General features: G+C 35.9%; 1 protein-coding gene across 1 annotated transcript in view; it reads left to right on the forward strand.

The window, feature by feature from the left end:
- Positions 1-23,919, forward strand: part of LOC110024086 (DNA polymerase lambda) — a 38,516-nt gene that overhangs the window by 10,439 nt on the left and 4,158 nt on the right. Inside the window, exons 3-10 of the mRNA XM_020723829.1 lie at positions 923-1,276; positions 2,366-2,444; positions 2,562-2,692; positions 2,767-2,829; positions 4,398-4,571; positions 16,961-17,112; positions 17,337-17,427; positions 22,275-22,355. Coding sequence (XP_020579488.1) covers positions 923-1,276; positions 2,366-2,444; positions 2,562-2,692; positions 2,767-2,829; positions 4,398-4,571; positions 16,961-17,112; positions 17,337-17,427; positions 22,275-22,355 — 1,125 coding nt within the window. The remainder of the gene's footprint in view (positions 1-922; positions 1,277-2,365; positions 2,445-2,561; positions 2,693-2,766; positions 2,830-4,397; positions 4,572-16,960; positions 17,113-17,336; positions 17,428-22,274; positions 22,356-23,919) is intronic.

Raw genomic sequence — 23,919 nt, forward strand, 5'->3', positions numbered from 1 at the left:
ATAATAAAATTGGCAGGATTGAACATTTAAATAACATCATCTCTAAAAATGCAGCCACACATTAGGATAGTTTGGGAAGTCACTGAGGGTTCTCCTCAGGATCTGTGACATCCCCTACCTTTTCTTTCCTTTGGACTCCTGAAATAACTGTTCATGTTTGAGCCACTCCCATTTGCCCTTCTACGTCCTACCTCGAAAACCTGAACCTTGAATTCTTGTAGACTAGAACCATTGATCATTATCGAGAGTTTTCTCAAGTGACTCCCGTCATTTGGGATGTAATTAACTATAGGGGCTTGCCTCTATAGGGAACTTGGAACCCAGGTAAAATAAACCCTATTTAATCTTTGTATTAAATAGGGGAATTTGTCGGTCATATATAAAAGGTTCGCAGACCAAACGGATGTCACAAATCTCTTAGTTTGCAGGATTGGGTCTATCGCTGAGGTCTACACTTATCTCTCGGGAAGGTGTAGTATTTGCGGTATCAGACACGATTTTGCAAACTATCAGACTAATGAGATCCATTTGGTCTCATTTTTTAAAATTTAAAATATACTACTTTCAAAACCCAAACTATATATCTTTTATATTTAAATTAAATCTCAAAAATTTATTTTCATATATCATATTTTTCAAATCTAATCAATCGAAAAAAAGTTGACCGACAATGACCTCTAGGGGTGACATCAAGTTGACTTCAAGTGGTTGAGCTCAGCACATGCTCAAAATTCCTAAATAAAATGATCGACTGCCAGTTCCTTTGAGGGTTTTTGCCCTTCAATGGCTCTTATGCCTCAAAATTTGTTCCTTTTTGTTTCAATTATTTTATTGAGAAGCTTTTCAAGTCTTGTGTGTAATTTTATATTAAAAGTTTAGACTTCATAATGTATTGTATTCTGATAGGTAATGTCTATTGCAGAGTTTGATCAATTATCAATGGTTGGAAGACTGCTTGAAGTCAGGAGAAAAATTGCCCTATGATTCATATACTATAACATCAACATCCAAAGAGCATGCCAAATTATCTCAGTCCTGCAATGATGATTTATTATCCAGCAAAAGGAGCAAAACTGTGGCTCATGGTTTGAGAGCTGCAGATGATTCTCTCACTGCTGAGGATAGCATGATAGGTGTTTCTTTCCATGAAGATTCAGACAAAGTTCTTAGGGATGAAGAGGCAACAGATGAAAGAAAACTCAAGACGCAAAGTGATTCAGATGGTGTCTCCAGTCCTCTTGGTCGTGGTACTAATGTTCCCGAAGAATCAAAAGAAGTGAGATCCATCATCTAAGGAATATCCATATAAATTTATCTATTGCTTTTATTTGATACGTTGTTGCATGTCTTATAGATATCTTTTATTGTTGAATACTGAAATGCCCATGAATCACACCAGAATCTTACAGAGCACAAAGAGAAAAATGAGAGATAAAAGTGGTAATTTAGAGAGAGAAGCTATAAGATTTCACTATATTAATATCAATTACAGGAATTTAGGCTAGATTACTTACACCCCGCCTCTTTTCACAACCCTAATTTTATAGTTTTGGGTTGTTATTTGAGTGCTACAGAAAAAAAACTACATATTGAGTTACATGAAGAAGAAAAATATAAAGCAAAACTCATTGGTTACTCATTGTAAAATGCATGAAATGTGTAGCTTGACTGAGAACACAGACTTACAGTCAACTTGCCGAGAAGTCATTGATCCATTTAGGAAGTAGCCGAACAAGCTACTGGGCTTGGGCGACTATGCTTGAGCTTGGTTTATTTGATGGTTTTACCATGAATTTGGTGAATTCTTCTCGAGATCAATTGGGAAATTTGTCTTGTGTTTGACTGACAAGCTATATTGTGCTTTGCCTGCGAATTCATCTTGAATCGGGCTAGTGAGTTTATCTTGAGTTTGGTTTGTGAGTTTACTTTGAAGTAGTTTGAACTCTTTTGGCGAGTTGACCCGTAGAATGTGTTTATGTACATTTTTAAGTATGGGCATCCTTTTTAAGGTATTTTGAGGCTGACCTGTTCCTTTTAGACCAATGTATGATCATACCCAAGTGTAGAGTAACCACTTTTTTGTCTGAAAAAAATAGATATGATTGGCCAAAGAATATAGTTCAGAAACATTATGAGCAGCCCCGTCTGCCACTTACTGCGTGTAGTTTTTGGCTTCTGTTGGAGCTGTTGTTGTACATCAACATTTAGTTTTCTGTTGATTTCTTTTTATGCTTTATAAAAATATGACTTTCTATTAAATTGTTCCACTCCTACATGCATAGCTTATTTGCTGACGATTGGATGCCTTTTCTTAATGCTTGGAGGCTCCAAAGCTTAACTATGTGCTCTATATGTTTTCTTTCAGTTATCTTCGCTGTACAGTCCTCCTGATCTCAATAAGGACATTACTGAGATATTCGGGAAACTTGTAAACATCTATAGAGGTATGTGTGCAGAAGATATGTGCCATTTTCACTCGGATTATTCATTTTTGTATTTTTCTGCCAAAATTTTGCATTACATTTTTGCTTTTGTTTTCTATGTACATTGATGGCTCAAAGCTTTAGGCGATGAGCGCAGGTCATTTAGTTATCAAAAAGCCATTCCAGTGATAGAGAAATTATCTTTTAAAATTGAAAATGTTGATCAAGTCAAACATCTTCCTGCTATTGGGAAGTCATTGCAGGATCATGTAAGTCGCTATTTTAGAAGACTGAAAATTTTGAAATGTATATTGACCAATTTATTTACCTATTTCCTTTGCAGATTCAGGAAATTGTAAGCACTAGAAAGTTATCTAAATTGGAGCACTTTGAGAAAGATGAAAAGGTAAATATGAATATGGATCTCATTTGATGTATGTATAGTTTACCTCATAAACGTGAATTTGAATAATTTATTTGTAACGGTGCTTTCCCTAAAAAATGTGAACCACTTGTCAAAACCCAATCTAATGTGGCATCTAGAGTTGGTTTACGTTGTGAAAAAAGATCAAATGGGTATTGCCTGAATATGGCTATTTGGCTAGTTTTCTTAATACGGTTTCCAGGCCAATACTTGTATTTCTGTTCGAATAATAAAGTTTGGCTGACTATAATTAAACAAATAAATAATAATAATAATTTTATAATATTCATTTGATGTATGTATAGTTTACCTCATAAACGTGAATTTGAATAATTTATTTGTAACGGCGCTTTCCCTAAAAAATGTGAACCACTTGTCAAAACCCAATCTAATGTGGCATCTAGAGTTGGTTTACGTTGTGAAAAAAGATCAAATGGGTATTGCCTGAATATGGCTATTTGGCTAGTTTTCTTAATACGGTTTCCAGTCCAATACTTGTATTTCTGTTCGAATAATAAAGTTTGGCTGACTATAATTAAACAAATAAATAATAATAATAATTTTATAATATTCATTTCAGTTATTCCTTATTCATTTAATTTGGTATACTTGTGAAATTAGCTTTGATTTTATCAATTACAAGATCAATAGTTTAATTTCATTCTCCACTAATGAGAGGTTTTTGGATGAATTCTTTTCTACTTTCATCGAAAAAGATATCCTCAATGAGAATTCTGTGAAGTCGTTTAACCGCATGCCACATTTTTGGATGAATGTTTTTCTGCTTATGTACATCAAAAGGATATGCTCAATAGTTTTGATGATGAAATGATTGTATAATGTTTTCAATATATAAAGAGTTGTTGATAGAAATTTTGAGCTGACATGCATAAGGATAAATTGATATTTCTGTGATGATCAAAATATTGGATTGTGATTGACATGGAATAATATTTTTTTCAATCATTTTGTATAAACTTACAATCTTGTAATTGATAAACGCCAGATCCATAATCAGCCAAAAAATGGCACGAAATAAGTGGGAAAATTAAAATTAGGGCTAGTTTTGTTATCTCCTAACAGAACAACAAGATACAACTTTGATCTACAATTCGAGAAGTAGATTGTTTCTCCACAAAACCTGGATGCCGCTAGAAACAAGGCTCCAAATGGAAAACTGTGAGCAAATATAACATAAAGCAAACCCTAGCTACTTTCCCTTAATAAATACCCCCCAAGGTCTCCTTAAATTTTTGCCCTAATTCTTTTCTCGTGTATGTGATTAAAGAGTGCATGGGCCCCATCTGACTGTTGGAATCATCCTCAATTTCTACTTGGGTTTCCACCCCCAAAGTTGGGCCAACCGGGTCTGGTTGGTCCAGGTCGGTCCCTGGATCAGTGCGTGTGCAAATCTTGACAGTGCCAACCTCACTAGAAGAGCCGGCGTATCATTACTTCCCTTCCAAAAAAGCAAATTGTCTTCAATGTGTAATGCTGGAAACTAATCTGGATCACTTCATACGACTTCTATATCGCTTAATTGTCTGCAGATCTTTCCAATTAATCGGTACCTCCTTCGCTCCCGCCCTTCTTCGGTGCACCTCTTTGAAGAACCTCTTCCATGTCCTCTGTCAGTGTCTGAGGTAGTGAAGAAGAGGGTACGTGATCTCCAAGAACACGCCTCAGTTGTGATACGTGAAAGATTGAATGCAATGATGATGAAGGTGGTAGCTTCAGACGATATGCCACTACCCTAATGCATGTCGTAATCTTGTAAAGTCCAAAGTATCGTGGAGAAAGTTTCTTGTTGTTCCTTCTGGGCAGTGTCTTCTGCCAGTAAGGCCTCAGCTTCAAATAATCATGTCACCGGGTTCAAAGTGTATCTCTCTCTTATGTCTGTCTGTCTTCCTCTTCATGATCTGTTGAGTCCTCAGTAGATGCTCCTTGAGCCCGACCAATATCCTACCTCTCTCCTCTAAGTACCAGTCTACATTGGATACTTGTGTGGTGCTATTCCCATAGCATATCAAGTGAGGTGTATCCCCATACAAAATCTTGAAAGGGGTTGTCTATGTCGCGGTATTGTACAAAGCATTTGTACAAATACTCCGCCCAATTAATCCACTTTGCCCATTGCTTCAGAGCATCTGATACAAAACAACGTAGGTACATCTCTACACTCCTGTTGACCATCTCTGTCCGACCATTTGTCTGGGGATGATATATTGTGCTTCTCTTTAGGACTGTTTCTTGTAACCTGAATAGTTTCTTCCATAAATGTTTACGAACACCTTATCCCTGTTTGATACAATAGATTCTGAAACATCATGCAAACAAACCACTTCGCGAATGAACACCGTGGCGCCTGAGACAACAATGTAAGGGTGTCTTAATGGAATGAAATGTGTGTACTTGCTTCGACGGTCCACTACCGCTAATATCACTGCAAACCACTTTATAAAGTCCTTCATCACATCCTTCCTTACCTTCTCGGGTAAATTTAGGGGCTGCAGTGATTCTCTTGGCACTATAGCCGAATACTTTTGTCGTTAGCAGACATTGCACCTCACCACTATATCCTTTATATCTCTATGTATTCCCATCCAATATAACTCTGCTGATAGTTAACTGTAAGCCTTTTGTACCCCCGAGTGTCCCTTGATTACATTGCCATGAAATTCCTACAGTAGTTAGGCGATATAATTTGATGCCCTCGGCAGCAAGAACCAGCCCTGATAGAGTAGTTGTTTCCCTCTCAGTACATATCCTGGGTGACTGTTTGAATCCTATAGCAACCCTGCTTGTATTTTTCTCAACCCTTCATTCTGCCTGCTCTCTTGATTCAATGCTTCCAAATAACTTGGATAACCACTTTTGACCACCACTCTTTAAGACCAAGGGAACCGATAATATTATCAGCTAGGGCTTCTCCACCTTTCTCGACAGTATATCTTTGACCTTGTTCTTCAATCCTTATTAGTACTGACTCTCAAAATCATATTTTCGTAACTTGGATAGCCACCTTTGATGCTCCTCAGTTACAATCCTTTGCTCCAAAAGTGTAATAACTCAAATTAAACAACAAATAAATATAATAATAATAATAATAATAATAATAATAATAATAATAAATCGATAGACACCCAGGATACACTTCATTTCAATTACGACTTAAGAGTTGTGTGCCTTCTTTTGAACGAAGGAATCAGAGGGGCGATAAATCAAACCGTAGAGGTGAAGGAGAAGAAGAAATCGAAGGGAGGAAGGGAAGGAAGGTGGTTGAGTGGCTTTGATACTGTGCTTACGTGCGGAGGAAGAGGAGTAAGGAGAAAGACCACACACGTGTTGCCCTGTGCGAAGCCCTAGTCAATTGAAGTTGAAAAGGAGGAAGTTGCGGTTTTGTGTGTCGATACCGTGCGGAGGAGGAGAAGGCTGTTTCGAGGGCTTGCAGTATCAACTAGAGTCGCGACTAAAGGCAAAGGAGGTAGGAGGAGAACTCGGCGCGGTGCTCACATAGTGGAGCTGAGGAAGATGAAGAAGAGGCGCTTTGTTCGCATAATGGAGCTGAGGAAGGGAGCCAGAGCTTCGAATTTGCGTAGGGCGAACAAACTTTTAGTTATTTATGAGTTTATTTGACGAGCTGGACAAATGACAACATATCATTTTATTATTTTTTAATTTTCGTTTGGATTTGAGCTCCATCAAGCATGGATGAGACACTTAAAATGAATGTGCAAATAGTGTTTGCCCAACTTTCATATTAAGATGGATATTCTTTAGCTTAGTTAACCTTCATGTGATTGCCCGAACTCTAACCCATCAAGGTATTGTCCGCTTTGACCAAAATGGTCTCATGGTTTTGCCCCGTTGCTGTAACTTTCTAGGAGGTCTCTCATCTTAGGAGTGTTCCATCATGCACATTCTTAACTTTGGAGTTTCTATTGAAATTTCACCATTAAACCAAAATGCGCCGCGATGTTTAAAAGTTCGACGCCATTCTACTTAAGGGGTTTCGCAATCTCCCCACATAAGTACGCCTGTTCTCTTATTCCAGAATCATCCACAAGACATATGATTTTAGAAGTGACCCTTACAAATTCAAAAGGTGGCTACCATCATGTAGCACTTTGTCCCATCTTGGGTTCAAGAGGTGTCTCCCATGACGTCGTACTTTGTTCTATATGACACTTATTTCCCATCTTGTGGTTGGTGTAATGCTCTGATACCATTTGTGACAAAAGATGGGAACTAAATGCCATATAGAACATATGGAGCACTTCTAAGATGGGTGTCTCCATGGCGTAGCCTTCCTATGATGGATGTCTCCCATGATGTAACACTCTTAATATATTGTCCGTTTAGTTGATGTAACTTCCCAAGAGGTCACCATCTTAGGAGTGCTCCATGATGAGCACACTTTAGAGTTTCTATTAAAATTCCACCGTTACACCAAAAAACGTCTTGATGTTTAAGAGTTCGTCACATTCTACTTAAGGAGTTTCACAGTTTGCCCAAGGTTTTATATTAAGATGGCTATTCTTTAACTTTGGTAGAATTTAATTGGATATTAGTAAACTTATAATCACGCAACTTGCCATGCTTCAAATGTTTGTTCACTAATTGAAACCTAGTAGGGATCTACAAGTCATGAAATTAAGATTTGTTGGAAGAGTGAAGATGCTATAAGGCTTGATTTTATTTTTATCATTATTAAAATTTATTCTTTGACCTTGATGCCTTTTACTCATTAACTCTTAGAAAGATATATGTCCTTGACTTAACTATGAACTGGCAAATGTACCTCAAGTTGCCATAGTTGTCATATTTTCTTCCATGCCACATTTTTGGAAATTTGAGCATACTTGATTCGCCACATAATCCAAATATAGGAAATTATGATTCTGCATAAACCATACTTCAAAGCTTTCCATTGATATATAATTTGACAAATTGATCTCTATAGAAATTTAAAATCATACTTGAGAATTTAAAATCACGTTGGAGCAGGCCTGGCAGATCGTCATCTAAACTTTGATTCAATATTTTTTTTTGTTACCGTGTGATTCCATATATCAATTCAAATCAAAAGATTAGAAAAAAATGTTGGTTTTTTTCGAATGGTGAAAATTTTGTACATATTTAGTTGCCTCATCAACTCTACATTTGAATTTTAAATTTACTTTGTCACAATCAACTTGATCAACCCAGTTGAAAGGCAATGTCATTTAAATGGTTACTTTTTAAAATTCATGCTTTCTTTACGGTCCCACTTTTTCTTGAAGTATTCAGTTCATCTTTTCATTCTTTAGAAAAGATAATTGGGGACTCACTTGTAAGTTGATGACCTATTTCTAAGATATGATGCTTGCGAAATCTCATGTTTCAACAACCATAATCTTCTCTTGTTCTTATTGATCTTAAAGTAGAGGATTTTTCTATGGGAATGTCTGCCGTTATTTTTATTATATTTTTGGAATATATATATATATATATATATATAAACTTGATTTTCTTGAAAATAATATTTTAATTTTTGAAAAATGAGACTGGATGGATCTCATTCATTTAATAAGTTAAATAAACGACCATAACACCGTAAGTAATGCACCTTTCGAGGAATATGCCCGTTACTTGACAGTGAGACTCGATTAAATAAACTACAGAATTTATGACATTTGTCTGGTCTGCGAACAATTTATGTTGACCAACAAATTTCTCTACTTAAGATTAAAAATTAGATATGGTTTATCTTACCTGTGTTCTTAAAGCTCCCTATAGAGGCAAACCCCCTATAGTTAATTACCTCTCAAATGACTAAAGTCACTTAAAAGAACTCTCGATGATGATCAAAGGTATCCACCTTCATTAATTCAATGCTTAGGGTTTTGAAGGTTGGACATAGAAATGTAAAGTGGGAAGAAGACCAACTGAGAACATTTATTTCTGGAATCAAAGAAAAGAAAAGTAGGGGATGTCACGGATCATGAGGGAAACCTCGATGACTTCCCAAACTATTCTATTATTTGACTTTAATTTCGAGCATATGAGGGAAACCTCGATGACTTCTCAAACTATTCTATTATTTGACTTTAATTTCGAGCATATATTATTATGTTATTTGATGTTTCATCATGCCATTTCTATTATTTAGAACTTATATTTGTGTGACACAGTCATACAAATGACCTGGAAGATATGGGGGTTTATGTCGTATCGGGCGACAACCTCGTAGCCTAAAACGAAGTAGGGCTTAGATTGCACAACAGGGTTGTACAAAGGCCTAAAAGATAAAGTGAGGATTTATGTAGCGCTAGACAGACTACCTCGAAATCCTATGGATTGTTTAATTCTAAGGAAATGTTTGTTGTTGTAGACCTATTTTCTCTTTCAAAGCTGTCTTGTACATCCTCGTCGTGTTGCCCCCTGCCCACGGTGTTAGCTCCAAGTTCCACGTCGTATCAGTTTCAGGTTTAATTTTAAGTTTAAATGTACATGCAATTGTTGGGTCTCAAGGGCCCGATGTACCTCCTAACATATGTCCTATTGTTCTCTACTCAAGGAGTTTAGCAAGTGCATTAAAGTAAATAATGCAATAAAAAAAACAACAAATTACATGAAACTTAAGCAAATTGCTAGAAAATCTGGTATAAAAAAATCTAAAAAAAAGCACGAATGAGTAAAATAAAACATGATGTCACTTTAAAGGACCAGAAATATGTGATTATATGTGGCATTATGAATGTCCTCAATTGTCAGAAGGATTTAAGTGTAAGGCTCAAGCTCAAATCCCGTAGCATTGGGCTTCACTGTAGGTTAAGTCATAGCGGAAATTTCACTACTTGATTTAATTAAAGAAGTTATGAATCACATCTTAGTGTATCCTCATGTTTAGTGTTTTAATCAACTTGTGAATTAAGGTCAAGTGCCTAGTTTCATCATTCATTTAAAAATTAGATAGATTAACTCCCACCTAAGATGTGCTCATAAAATCTAGGAAGCCTACACTTTAACTCGTGTTTGAAATGAGTTAAGGTGTTTTACCCTCAATTAAGTTTTTTTTTTAACTAGTCCTCAAATACATTTTAAGTGTTTTCCAAATAATTAAATTAGAAATTTTCATTTTTGACTTAACCATAGATAAGAAAAAAGATAAAAAAGGAGGCCAACCCAATTCTAAAAAAAAATCAGTTAAGCAAGGGGCAAAACCGCAAGCGAATTAGCCTAAAGGTGTTTAAATTCCAAAGTTCCAAGGTTTAATTTCAACAGACCAAAGTAAAGAGAACCATTAATGCTCTAAAGCTCAGCTTCAACAAGCCAAAATAAAGAGAACCATACGACTGCAATTTTTTTAATTGAGAGCCAAGAAACAACGAATACCGTAACTTTCCAACCAAAGCATAGACACTTCGTTATAACTTCCAAAGGAAATCTAGATACCATCAGTCCATATGTCCAAATCACAAAACAAAACAAACTACAACTCTTCAAAACAGAGCAAAGAAAAGAAGAAACTGTTTGCAATTCTTTTCAACCATCCAAAAATATAAAACAAAAGAAATCTAGCAGCTCTTCAAAATCTAAAGGAAAATTTACTGTTTTTCTTACCAAAATATTTAGAATATAAAACAGGGAATAACTAAATGCAACTGTCCTAAATTTTCATGCATGTGTGAAATAATAAATGTGTTAAGATCGAAGCTAATGTCTTGAATATTCCAACACCCAAAATCTGTGTGGTATGTATGTGAATTTTCCTTATCTCATTCCCCAAATCAAAGATGAATCCTTCATGTAGTAAGCGCAGAATCCATTAAGAAACAACGAAGGTTCAAAAAGCAAGAATTAGCAGTAAATCCTTGCCGATGTTAGGAACGGAGGAAACCCAACAAGAAATCTGAAAAGAGCCGAATCTAGAAAATTTGCAGCATATGAAAACCAACAAAATGATAAAACACAACAGAGCACAAACCATTCTCAATGGGATCAACATTATAAGCACGTTTCTGCATTTAGAATGAACAAGATAATAGAAATTAAGAAATAAAGTAGCATCAGTATATATGATTTGTATTCCCAATAAATAAAGACTTTCAGAGTTTTGCATAAATATTTTATTTGAGTATACCACACCTGTAAGGATCAAAGTTACCTTATCTCAGCTAGATCAAGTTGTAGCTCTTCCATTGATTTATAAAGCATGCTCTTACTCTCACGCATTACCTTCCCCACTTCTTTCAATACTCGTTTTAGAATGCCCGCCTGCTCCTACAGTTGGTTTTATTCGGTCGTTGTCCATCTCAGAAATCATGGAGCTCTCCATAAGTTATTCTCAGCAGTGAAAACCACTTCTTTAAATACTTAAGGATTGATCTAGATTCATAGTTAGTAGTTATTGTCCCTAGATGACTGTGCCTAGCATCTAAGAAATGTGTTCGACGTTTTCAAAGTGACAATTCCACAAGCCTTTTGATATTATTCCAAGATGATTCAGTCAGGAAGCCACAGATCAATTTTTTTTTTAAATAAGGGAATTTACTTCCATACCACCCAATTCTTATATATGTACAAATCTAAAGCCTATACCACCATCCATATGTTGAGTCAATAAATCGTATTTCAGAAGATAAGAGAAGACGCTTTTTTAATTAGATCGAGAACACAGGGACACCTCTTATTGCATGAAGTATCTCACAAATAAACCAAAGAGGAAAACAGTAAGATCCCAAATATCTGAAGAAAGCAGAAGGAAGAGGGCTTTCGACAAGAGAGAGTCCAACGACAGAGCTTCAACAACGACACACCACCGCCAGCGATTTCAACAACAACCCTTCTTTTGCTCAAAGGAGAACAGAGAAAACGAAAACTCTAAGCACACAAAGAATAAACCAACCAAGAGGGAAGAATCACTCAAATTTTTGGCAGAACGTCCCCCCTCTCCAAAGTTTCGACCAACCCTAAAGACCCCCCAAAATGGTGCTTTTATAGCAGAGGAAGGGAGGAGAGGTGGAAACCTTACCAGAGCACGACAGGGAGTACGTGGAAACCTTTCCAGAGCACGGGGGAGGGGACCTCTTGCCGATCCTTTGCAAGAAAGAAGAGGGGAAGTTCGGTCGGGTTTCGCGAACGGGAAAGGGCTCGGCCTCGGATGGGTTCGCGAACAGGAGGAAGAGGGGAGTGGCGGACCGTTTTACGCGAATTAGGGATTTGGAGATTTAAGTGAAAAAGAATTTCTTTTTTTAAAAATTAATTAATATTGAAAATCCCTTAATTTGCTCGCTATTTGCTTGTGCACGAAACTACAACAAAGTGGGTGTCCTTCCTAGCTAAAATCAGTGTTCCGGACGCGCCGGCGCGGTCCGTTTCGTCATCCGAGGTCGTTCAGACAACCTCCTCGACGATTGGGTCAAAAACATGTAAAATTAGGTTTTCTTCAAATTTCGGGCTCGCGATCGACGGTTTCAAAATTTTATGTAAGTTTCGATTAACTATCAAATATATAAAAGCGTAGGTGATGTGAATTGCAATATTTAACATGTCGATCGTCCGAATTGCAAAGTTTGTGCGCGCGAATGTGCAAATTGTGCATAAGGCAATCCTAGGGCTTAATGGTCCTATATAAATTCATTTTGAGTTTCCTCATATTAGTTTAAACCTCTTAAGTGCTAGAGGTCAACAACCACACATGCGGAACTCCAAAAGGGTAAAGAAGTAGTTTGGACTTCTAAAATGAGGTGGGTCCCATTTCTAAGGCTCTAAGATTGTTAAAGGGAGAATTTTAAGGCTAGACCCTAAACCCTTAGAAGAAAATTAGACCTCACTAAAAATGAGGTCAACAGGGAACTACTTCAAATAAATTTGAATCCAACAGTAGCTTCAAGCATTTATTGGGGAGATCAAAGTCTTGATTTATTGGAAGAGGAGAAGATATGCATAAATCTATCTCACCATTCGGTGTTTGTTCTATTATTTGCATTTGCTCTTTAGATTCATTATTTATCCTCTTGAGATTTAGAAGATGGAACATGGATTTTGTGGGTTTCTTACCTTTTTTTTCTTGGCCTAGGCAACTATTCAAAGATTTAAAAAAAAATAATTCAAAGTTTTTTGAAAGCTTGGATGGCTTTTGGGAAAAATCCTAACCATGGTCTAATAAGCGGTTCAACCATTTATTATGCCAGCTGGTGCCAATCTCTTTGAAATTTTTTATGCACTTACATTTTAGTTTTTCTTTTATTACATATTTCTTTTTTGGTTATTTTATTCTTTCCAGTACTGATCTCAACCCATTCAACTCATACTGTGATAGTGCTATATTGAATAATTAGCCAGATCAATAAACCTATGCCAACCGGCCTTTCGCCCGCCAAGACACATACAGTTAATATGCCCAACATAAGCTTATAAATTTAAAATAGTAAATTAGCCCAAGAATTTTTATTCTCAAGATGCTTCCTCCAAATTTTGCATGAATGTTCTATTTGAGTTATTTCTCTGTTAATTTAGTATCTTTTAGATTTAAATTGTAAATTCATTATATGATTGCAGTTATTGCATATAATCATTTGTAGTTGATTTCTCTTTTTTGCTATTAAAAAGGAACTAAAACACAAAATCTGCTGCTCGGATTGTACATCTATACATGTTTGTTTTAATGAAATGATATGAACTCGAAGAAACCATATCGATGAATTATATACCTCCTCGTTGGAAATCCTATTAAAAAAGATGAGATTTGCTTGTTGCATCCCTGCCTTCATCTTAAACAAAAGGACAAGTGTAAATATTAAACTTTAGGTTTTTGATATGTAAACACATAAGAAATGTGTTGTCTGGATGAAACTTTCCCAAAATTTTAATGCTTTTTATCCACTACAGAAGAATACCATGATGATGAATTGTTGCTACCCTTTACTTTAAATTCAGATAGCACGGAATATGAAAATTCTTTAGCTGACCATAATGGCAAATAGATATATATATATATATATATATATATCCCTATTTATTTGCATCCAATTCTATGAACGAACACTCCTTCATATAATTGAATATGATTCTCACTTTATTGTAGAACTCATACTCCATTTCCTGGATCATATGTTTCACAGCAGATTTTAACATTTCAATTGGCCAGATCGAAAAGTTAATTAAGAACACAGTGGAAAAATCATCACAATTTATTTTAAATTTTAAAATTGACACATCCAAATTATCTCTTCATTTTACCATATCTCAAAGTAGGGAGAAAGACAAAGAAAACTACTCAGACCTCATGAGGAAGATACGACAAAATATGAATTTCATAATTAAAAGAAAATTTATAAAACAATAATAAATAAACATCACTTATTTGTAATTCTTCCTCTATGCAAATCCCTTGTAGTCTCTCTTGGACTCTTTCTCTCTTTACAACACTCTTGACTTTCTCTTTAAAGATGTAAGGAAAAAGAAATATCTCACTCATCTCTCTCTAACAACTCCTAAGAGAAATCACTCTTAGACTCACCACACTAGATAATAGAACACTCAAGTAAACTCAATTACACACTAGCCCTCTCTAACCACCACTTTTTCTGATCAATATTTGCTCTAAATAAAGCATAATGTCAGTTTTCTAAGAGGTGCCTCCAATAACTCTTCAAAAAATGTCCAAATTCATCAAATCTTCAAGAATTTTGCCCAGCACCGACTTTGGCGCCGTCGACGCCATGCAATATTTGCCGTCTAAGATTTTGAACACACACACACACACACACACACACACACAGACACATATACAAACATACACACATACATACATACATACATACATACATACATACATACATACATACATACATACATACATACATACATACATACATACATACATACATACACATACATACATACATAATTTCACGCCTGATTCTGTTTCGTCTTCCTGTCGCGACTCGTCTTCCCATCTCGCGAGTTTTCCCGGCTCGTGAGTTTTCCCGTCTCTGCGGCTTGTCTTTCTGTCTTACTGAGTTTTCTCCGCCGAGTTTTTCGCGTGCTTATCAGAACTGCTTTCTTCACTGTTCTTAACGCCACACCTCCATCTATTGGGGATGGCTTCAGATAGGTCGTATGTTGCTGCCGTTGTGGGTGTCCATGCCTCAGGTACATCTAAATCGTGTTCTTTCCCTCCTTCGTTTGAGTGGGCGGAGGACATCAAGAAACCTGGTAAGAAGAATGGGAAGTCTGCCATCTTTTTTACAAAAGCTGATGGTATTAAACTTGCTTCATCCTCTCTTCTGAATTTGGTCGGGAAATTTTTTGTATGACCATCCCAAAATGGACCTTATTCGTAAGGAATTTGAGCTTATGCACTTTGTTGGAGAGTGGAAAATTGGACTTTTAGATGAAATACACATTTTTTACACTAAGTTATTGACACTATTGACGATCCCCCTGGAACCTCCTATCGTCGAAGCGAAGGAGATTCTTCAGACCCCACCTGCCCTAGAACCTATCACCGATTTTACAGGTGGCAATACTTCTACTGCTTGCTTTAATACCGCCTCATCAGGTCAAGCAAGATGTTAATGTTACTTAGGTTCATGGGGATCATGATGTGCAACAACCTACACCTGTCCGACCTCCTTTAGATCAATCTATTGATTAGATGAGTCAATCTTTCGAATGAGGAATGACAGGTCTACACATTCAAGAGGAAGAAGAAAAATGAAGACCTACTTGAGCTCAAGAATCTGGTGGATGATACTTTGGTTACTACGGGTAATGGTACACACCTTACCAATTTGTTAGCCGGCTCCCTTCCAAGAACTAGAGGCAGAGGGAGAACTAAAGTGGGACGTCCGTAGCACTTTTGCGTTTGTTGGTGGTTTTTTGGTTTTTTACCTTTATGTATCTTTGTTTTATTTGAGATTTGTGTGTGTTGTATTGTGTGAGTTGGTTTTTCTTTTAGGCCCTTTCATACAACCTTTCTGTATCTTTTTTGCTTTAATATATTAGCGCTTGGGCTTTTTCATATATATATATATATATATATGTTTGTATCACATTGGATTACCTAGCAAAAACTAGTCATTAGGAGCTTTTTATAATATATGAATTGCACGCTAATATTAAAACTTATTTAAATAATGCTTTTCATGTAACAATACTTGAAGCCTTTTTTTTAAAAGATAAAGCATGCTCCGGCATTCATCCCTATCATTATGTAGAAAGCCTTAGATTATTCACTATATTTGTTAAGCTCAGTCTTATACAATAAATCAGTAAATTGTGTGAGAAATCTCATGAAATCAATAGCTGGCAAGCAGGCCAATATATTTAGTGTTTGGTCAACAAGTATTTGATATTTTCATTTAGTTTCATTATCATCAGCTCCACTAGCCACTTTAACAGTATTCGTACCCATCAGATTATGCCTATTGAGCTTCATGGATTTTAATAATGCTCTGTTTATCTGTCATTTTTCTCTTTTTCTGAATAAGCTTAGTAGCTGGTTTAACCGCATTGAGGGGCATTTTAAAGCATTTATTCTGCAGAGCTATGAAAAATTTCATTTTCATGTTTTTTTTTTTTCACATTATTATGTGTGGAAATGCTCCTTGATTCATGCTCTTGCTCAGCCCTCTCTGCCGCCGATTTACGGATCTGTGAGGCGCCTGCTACTTCCTTATAGATCAATGGTAGTTATGTAGCAGACCTTATGGAAAAATCTGAATAAATCATTTAATTTCAACGTTGAATTTACCATTGTAAATATTCTATAGTTATATCTATTCCAGATTTTCAGTCTCTGATTTTGTATATTTTTTATTAGAAAATTTTCTAGGTTGTATAATTTTGTACACATTTTGGGATAAAACGGAACAATTCTCCGGTTCGTATCATCATCTTTCATAATTTGGAGTACACATCTGTATTTACAAAAAACTAGAAGGCATAGGGAAATGATCTTAGCTTTTGATGTTTAATGGTTCGTGTTATTGACCATCATTTGGTAATTATGATCGACTAAAAAATATTCTAATTGTAATGTGTAAATTATTATTCAAAGCCGGATTTGCTAAACATTAATATGGACATGGAGATACAAACCGATTCGACTTCATGATTCCTTCTAGGGGAACACAAAACTTCCATATGTATAGACATGAAAAGAGCTCAGCTTTTTACTTCTCAGGTGGTGGTTATTTGTGGAGGATCGTATAGACGCGGGAAAGCATCTTGTGGTGACCTGGATATTATAATTACTCATCCTGATGGAGAAAGGTGAAGTATTTTTGTATATGCTAACAAATTTTGATGCTTTACATTTCTTGTTTCTGTTTTGTGAACTCCTATAAGCTTAACAAACCAGTCAAGTTATTTCATCATATTACGAAAATTATGTTGGTTTGTCTATTTTTTTCATTAATTGCCTCTATTATGAAATGTGGCTTTGTGGGGCATTTTCCTCTGTTTTACTAATTTGTTTTAAATCTCTCTATGTGCAGCCATAAGGGCTTTTTACCTAAATATGTTCAACGTTTGAAGGATATTAATTTTTTACGGGAGGATTTGGTTTTTAGCATTCACAGTACCGAGGTAATCTTATCAACTTGTGTGTTTATGTTGTTCTTATAATTAAATGAATATTAAGAATCTGTGTAACCTTTTTGCGTTTTGTGTTTATTCTTTAATTGAAAGCTGCTATTGAAGATTCTCTATTTTTTGTTTTTTTGTGTGTGTGTGTGTGTCGGGGGGGGGGATAAAAAAGAATATTATGAATGCACCATCATCTATGCAAGTTTTTCACATGTAACTTCTATTGACACAATTTGGCGTGAAAGCTTGGATTATCAAGCGATAACAAATAGATAAAATTTAGACCTTCAACTCATTTTAAATCATATCAAAACAATTATTCATAAAATTTCTTATAAAAGCAACTTCCATTGATCAGAAGATAAAAAAATCATGAAGTTCATTCCCTTCAATTAATAACAACAAATTTATTATTGTTTGTACAATATCCTTATAGCGTAAAAACCTTTCACTAGTAGCTTTACATCGGCAATGCACAATTTCTCATCTCACTCATTTAGTTCTCAAGACTGTCGTGTAAAAATTTATTATATAATTATGAGTTATAAACATTAATTAGTCTACATACTATAGTTTTAAATTACAGTAACACAAAATTGAGAAACATATATGCTAGTTCTCATAAATAAATCAATATAAAATGAGAAAACATTTTCTTTTTTAAAAGGATTAAAATGTGAAAAAAAAGGAACATTCTCATTTATAAGAAGAACGTGAATTGGAGAAAACATATTATATCTGATCTCATTTTATAATGCAACAGGCTTATGAATATTTTCTAATTTGTATCACAGAAAGTGCATCAATGTCAATATTCTTTTTAAAATCTAGGAGTCTACTATCATTTACAAGTGAGTGTAGGCTTTTCTAGTCGGTATCATAAAAAGGTGAATTTCACATTTCACTTGCATTCATTCCAGTAAACTATATTTTTTGCATTTTTATTATCATTTATTTACTTCAAATAGGAACACATACACTTGCATTCATTCCAGTAAACTATATTTTTTACATTTTTATTATCATTTATTTACTTCAAATAGGAACTTCTATATACAACTAATACGAGGTAACCTTCATAATAATATGAGGATTTTGTACATGAAAAAAAGAAGATTATTTAGAAACTTTAATAGCAATTTTGTACTAATAAGAACATTAACAAATGTATAGAAAATGGAATAGTAGGTCAACACATTTGATTCAAAATAATGGATATTATTATATTAAAGTAGTGATATAATCACTAATATTAATTTTAATCTATTTTTTCTACTTTAATTCTTAAAACTCAACCTTTTTTGCTAAATTCATATATTTGTACATAATATATTCATGTTAATCATATATATATATATATATATACCTATAAACGGGAATGAATTCCTCTGCTAGGGTTTTGCCATCGGGCGAAACCTAGCGTTAGTCTCTGGCTTTCACTCCATCTTCCTCGCCGTGCTACTGTTCCGTAGGCTTCGAACGCAGACTCGCACGTCATTGGTCGCTTCGCAGACTGCGTCGTTCTCCGTCGTCGTCTGCGTTCGAGTGCGTCGGCCGAGCCTTTGTCCCCAGTTGCAAACTGCGTCCTCGTTTGCTACCTACGCTACGATTTTCTGATCGCAGCCTTCTTCCCCAGTCGCAGTCTGTGGTCTTTTTCGTCTGCTTTCGAGATTTGCATTCCTTGTTTCTGGTTCCGGCATGGGGGAATGACCCCGAGTTATGTGGCGGCTGTCTCCGGAGGTTCTACTCCCGGAGTAGGCCGTCGTTCCTGTTTCTTCCCTCAAGAATTTCATGATGCACATGAATCTGGAGGTGGTTATACCTTTATTAAAATCCTGGGAAGAAAAAATGACAAACCCGCTTTGTTTCTCAATGATGAAGAAACAAGTATATTAACTTCAGCATATAGATATACTCTTGTTGGGAAATTTCCGTATGGAAATCCCAAGCTTGAGATTATTAGAAAGCATTTTGATTCTCTTAAGCTCACAGGGAGTTGGAAAGTTGGTTCGTTATATGGCCGTCACGTTCTTATTCAACTCTCAAATGACGCAGATTATACCCAACTCTTTGTTCAAAAAGTTCTCAAAATCAATAATCGCTTTATGAAAATTTTGAAATAAACAGTGGATTTTGGATTTTATTCTGAAATGGACAGTGGATTTTGATCTTAAATTGGAATCTCCTATTATCCTGACTTGGGTTAATTTTGTAGGGCTCGATGTGCATCTCTTCAATTATATAACCCTTTATAAATTGGCAACTACCGATACTCCCACGCTTGATACAACCAGACTATCTGAAGCTTGTGTGCTTGTAGAGCGCGACACCAGTCAACCCTTTCCAGGGGAGATTTGGATTGGCTCCTCTCATCAGGGTTATTGGCAGAAGATTGTGATGTGACCTCATCCCCAATACTCTCTCACTGTGGAATGTTTGGTCAGAGCTCTTCATCCTGTTATCGGTTGCATCCCCATCTTCGGTCTGCTGTAGCCCCACCTCTTGTTTCTTCTGTGGTGGGTGTATCCCCTTCCTCCCCTGTGATACGTATTGCTGTGCCCATGGTGGATACGATGCAAAATGGTTTGTCTACTGATATTGTTTCGGAAAATGTTGATAAGTGTCGTTTGTTGGAGGAGAGTCAGGTGGTTGCCCTTGGAAGACAGGACGCGGTCACTACCCCTTTTTCTACTAGAGTGGGCATACTACCCTCTCAGGCTCTACCTACCGTGGAGGGTGCTCATGCTCCCCTCTATGAGGTGATTGAAGATAGGGATGAAACGAACATTCACATTCAGATGACGGGAAATGTGTCTCCTAATACTAATGAGGAAGATTTAGAGAAAAAAAAATCATCTTACTGCAATTAATCAGTTGGTAGAACTACCTGTTGAGAAGGCAGATGTTTCCCAAGTTTTGGAAGACTGTCCTACACAAACTCAGGAACTCATCGCTGCAACTGTCTTTCCTTGTACATATTAGACTTAACAGTCTTCAGAAGAAGAATGACAAGTTTATACTTCTCGGCAGAGGAAGAAGGCTGGGGACACTGTTCAGCTTGGAAACTTAATGGATGATACCTTGGTCACTTTTGACAATGGAACAACCCTTCAGAGTTTGTTATCTGGATCCGCTCCAAGAACCAGAGGAAGAGCATGTCTAAATTGCCTCGTCCATAGACACTTGTTTTTGCATGTTTTTTTTTTAGTTTTTTTGTTGGGATATCTTTGTATCATGTATCATATGAGTAGGGCATCGTCCATAGAAACTCTGAAGTGTTGGCAATGAAACAACACTTCAGAGTTTGCTATCTGGATCTGCTCTAAGAATCAGAGGAAGAGGCATGTCTAAATTGCCTCGTCCATAGACACTTGTTTTTGCATGTTTTTTTTTAGTCTTTTTGTTGGGATATCTTTGTATCATGTATCATATGAGTAGGACATCGTCCATAGAAACTCTGAAGTGTTGGCAATGAAACAACACTTCAGAGTTTGCTATCTGGATCTGCTCTAAGAATCAGAGGAAGAGGCATGTCTAAATTGCCTCGTCCATAGACACTTATTTTTGGATGTTTTTTTTTTTTTTTTTTGTTGGGATATCTTTGTATCATGTATCATATGAGTAGGGCATCGTCCATAGAAACTCTGAAGTGTTGGCAATGAAACAACACTTCAGAGTTTGCTATCTGGATCTGCTCTAAGAATCAGAGGAAGAGGCATGTCTAAATTGCCTCGTCCATAGACACTTATTTTTGGATGTTTTTTTTTTTTTTGTCTTTTGCATCTTTTTGTTGGGATATCTTTGTATTATGTATCATATGAGTAGGGTATCATCTATTGGGCCCTCTCATACAACTTCTTTGTATCCTTTTTTATTCTAATATAATCTGTCCCAGGGCTTCCATAATATATATATATATATATATATATATATAATTTTATTTTACTTTAAAAGGTTGATCGCTGATCATTTACAAAGTGACCGAGGGGCGGACCCCCTTCCAGACAGGTGTGCAATTCGATCCTACGCAGGGATTGAACCTCCGACCCGAGAGACTTACACCAAAGGCAACAACCAATGAGTCAGGCAAAGACACACACACACAGATATATATATTTATATACAATTAACATAAAATTTATTTTTAATATGAATAACTTTAATCAAACTGACCAATCATCCCTATTTATCCTTCACTAATTTCAATCATAATCTATGCCTCTATTATACCTAAACTTTATACTTTGTGTAAGATGAGTCTTAAAACATCTAGTAAGCTGTTTTTGTTAATCAAAATAAAATCTATGTTTTGTTCTTTTTATTAAATTATAAAAAATAAAATCTTAAACAAAATTTCATTCAAAATAAGAAATCTAGTCTTACTTCTCATCATTTGCGCAGTTGCTCAGTCACTCCTTTATTCAAAATAAGAAATCTAGTCTTCTCATCATTTGCGCAGTTGCTCAGTCACTCCTTCCTCTTGGCTCAATTACTTCTAGCACTCTCACACTCACACACACACTCTCGCTCTCTCTCTCATTGACAAATAATTGGTTCATTTGAACTGACATTTGTCATTCTATTTTTATTTTATTTTATTATTATTTTTTTTTTTGTAAATTTATCTACATGTTATATTATAATTTGATGAAACCATAAGTAGGGTTAGGGCCAAGTTGTTATGATGGAGCTTTCTTAGGATGGCTTGTTAGATGCAAAACAATTAAGAAGTGTAAATGATGATTTAATAATTCAATCATCATAGTCTACAACATATATCATTTATCCAGAATTTTATTATTATAAAATATTGAATTACTTATCATTTTGTTTCATCTAATGCACAGGGAACCGATTCAGGGGTTGATACTTACTTTGGTCTTTGCACATATCCTGGACGAGAACAACGACATCGCATTGATTTTAAGGTATGTTTATGGAGCTTTTGGAGCTCATTTAAGAAACACTGTGACTCTTGTAGCATGCATAAGGAAGAGATATAGCACACATTATTGCTTTTGAGAGTTTTGCTCAGAAGCATATCCATGCTGCCACCATGCATAAATTGCACAGATTATGTCAGCAATTCATGAATTAATTTTATGTTGGTATGATGGGCATATTGCAAAAAATTATGATTTGGTTATGATTTGTTTTTTCACAAGTCATGGTTAGGAAAAAGTGGTGGATTTGGAATTAATTGGTTTACCATCAATAGCTCACATGCTCAATAAGAAGATTTGAATCGACTATACATATGTGTAATAACATTTAAAGTTAAAATTAATATTATCTTAGAGTGATAATTAAATACAATATAATTAATTTAATAAAGAAATGAAAATTTCGGCAAAAAATAAGAAAAAATGGGTTGAAAATAAATAAATATTTCCTTTTGTTCCTTGGTTCAACTACTTTTCCTATAATACCTTTTGAAGTATGATTTTTTTCTAGTTAGTTGAATTGTAATGCATCAATACTAAATTAATGGAGGAAGAGGCAAACATCCTATGCAAACTTGGAGCAATATTTATATGAAACTTGGATCAATAGAGAAAATGCTCAATTTTTCTCACAAATAATTTTCATTCATTAAATTTCAATTATTAATTACTTGCAATGCATTCCTACTTAATTGAGGTTCAACTTTCACTGGAGGTTCTTCCTGTTGTTTTTTTTTTGCGTTTGTTCCCTGCAGCAGCTCTACTTCCCTGATTTACTCTGGTTGTCCATATTTTGAACAGTTCGGCTTCCTAGTTTCCTGCAGTTCGGCTTCTCTGATTTCGAGCAGTCCGGCTTCCAATTTTTCAACAGTCCTACTTCTCTGATTTTCTACAGGTTTTCCTTCGGAGCTTTTTTCCTGCATTAGACCCTCTTCCGGAGTTTTTCCTGCATCAGATCCTCCACTGGAATTCTTCCTGCAACAAGCCCTCCTCCAGAGCCTTTTCGTACATAAGGCCCTCGTCCGAAATCTTTCTTGCACCAGACCTGCCTCCAGAGTTTTTTCTGCAGCAGACCCTTCACTAGAATTCTTCTTGCCTCATGCCCTCTTTCGGAGCCCTTTCTCGCATCAAGCCCTCATCCAAAACTTTTTCTTGTATCAAGCCCTACTTCGGAGCTTTCACTGCAGTAGCTCCTCCACCTGAATTATTCCTGGAGCATATCCTCATTTGGAGCGTTTTCTTGCAGCGAAGCCTACCTCCTGAGCTTTTTTCTTCAGGCCATACCCTGCAGTTTTTTTTTTATTTTGGTTGTCTACTTCTTTACAAACTCCCCTGCAGCATCACTTGTAGGAGTCTTTCGTCTACCTACAGACACTACATGAACTGCAGTCAATGACAGTCACAGCTATCTTCTTCCCTACAAACTCCCCTGCAACATTACCTGTAGGAGATTTCTGTCTATCCGCTGTTGTCTATTTCCCTGCAAACTCCCCTGCAACATTACGTGTAGACAATCGTTGTATGGGATAAAGGCGTTAAGTTCTACCTC

Source organism: Phalaenopsis equestris, unplaced genomic scaffold (assembly GCF_001263595.1).
Source record: "Phalaenopsis equestris unplaced genomic scaffold, ASM126359v1 Scaffold000244, whole genome shotgun sequence".
Lineage (NCBI taxonomy): Eukaryota > Viridiplantae > Streptophyta > Magnoliopsida > Asparagales > Orchidaceae > Phalaenopsis > Phalaenopsis equestris.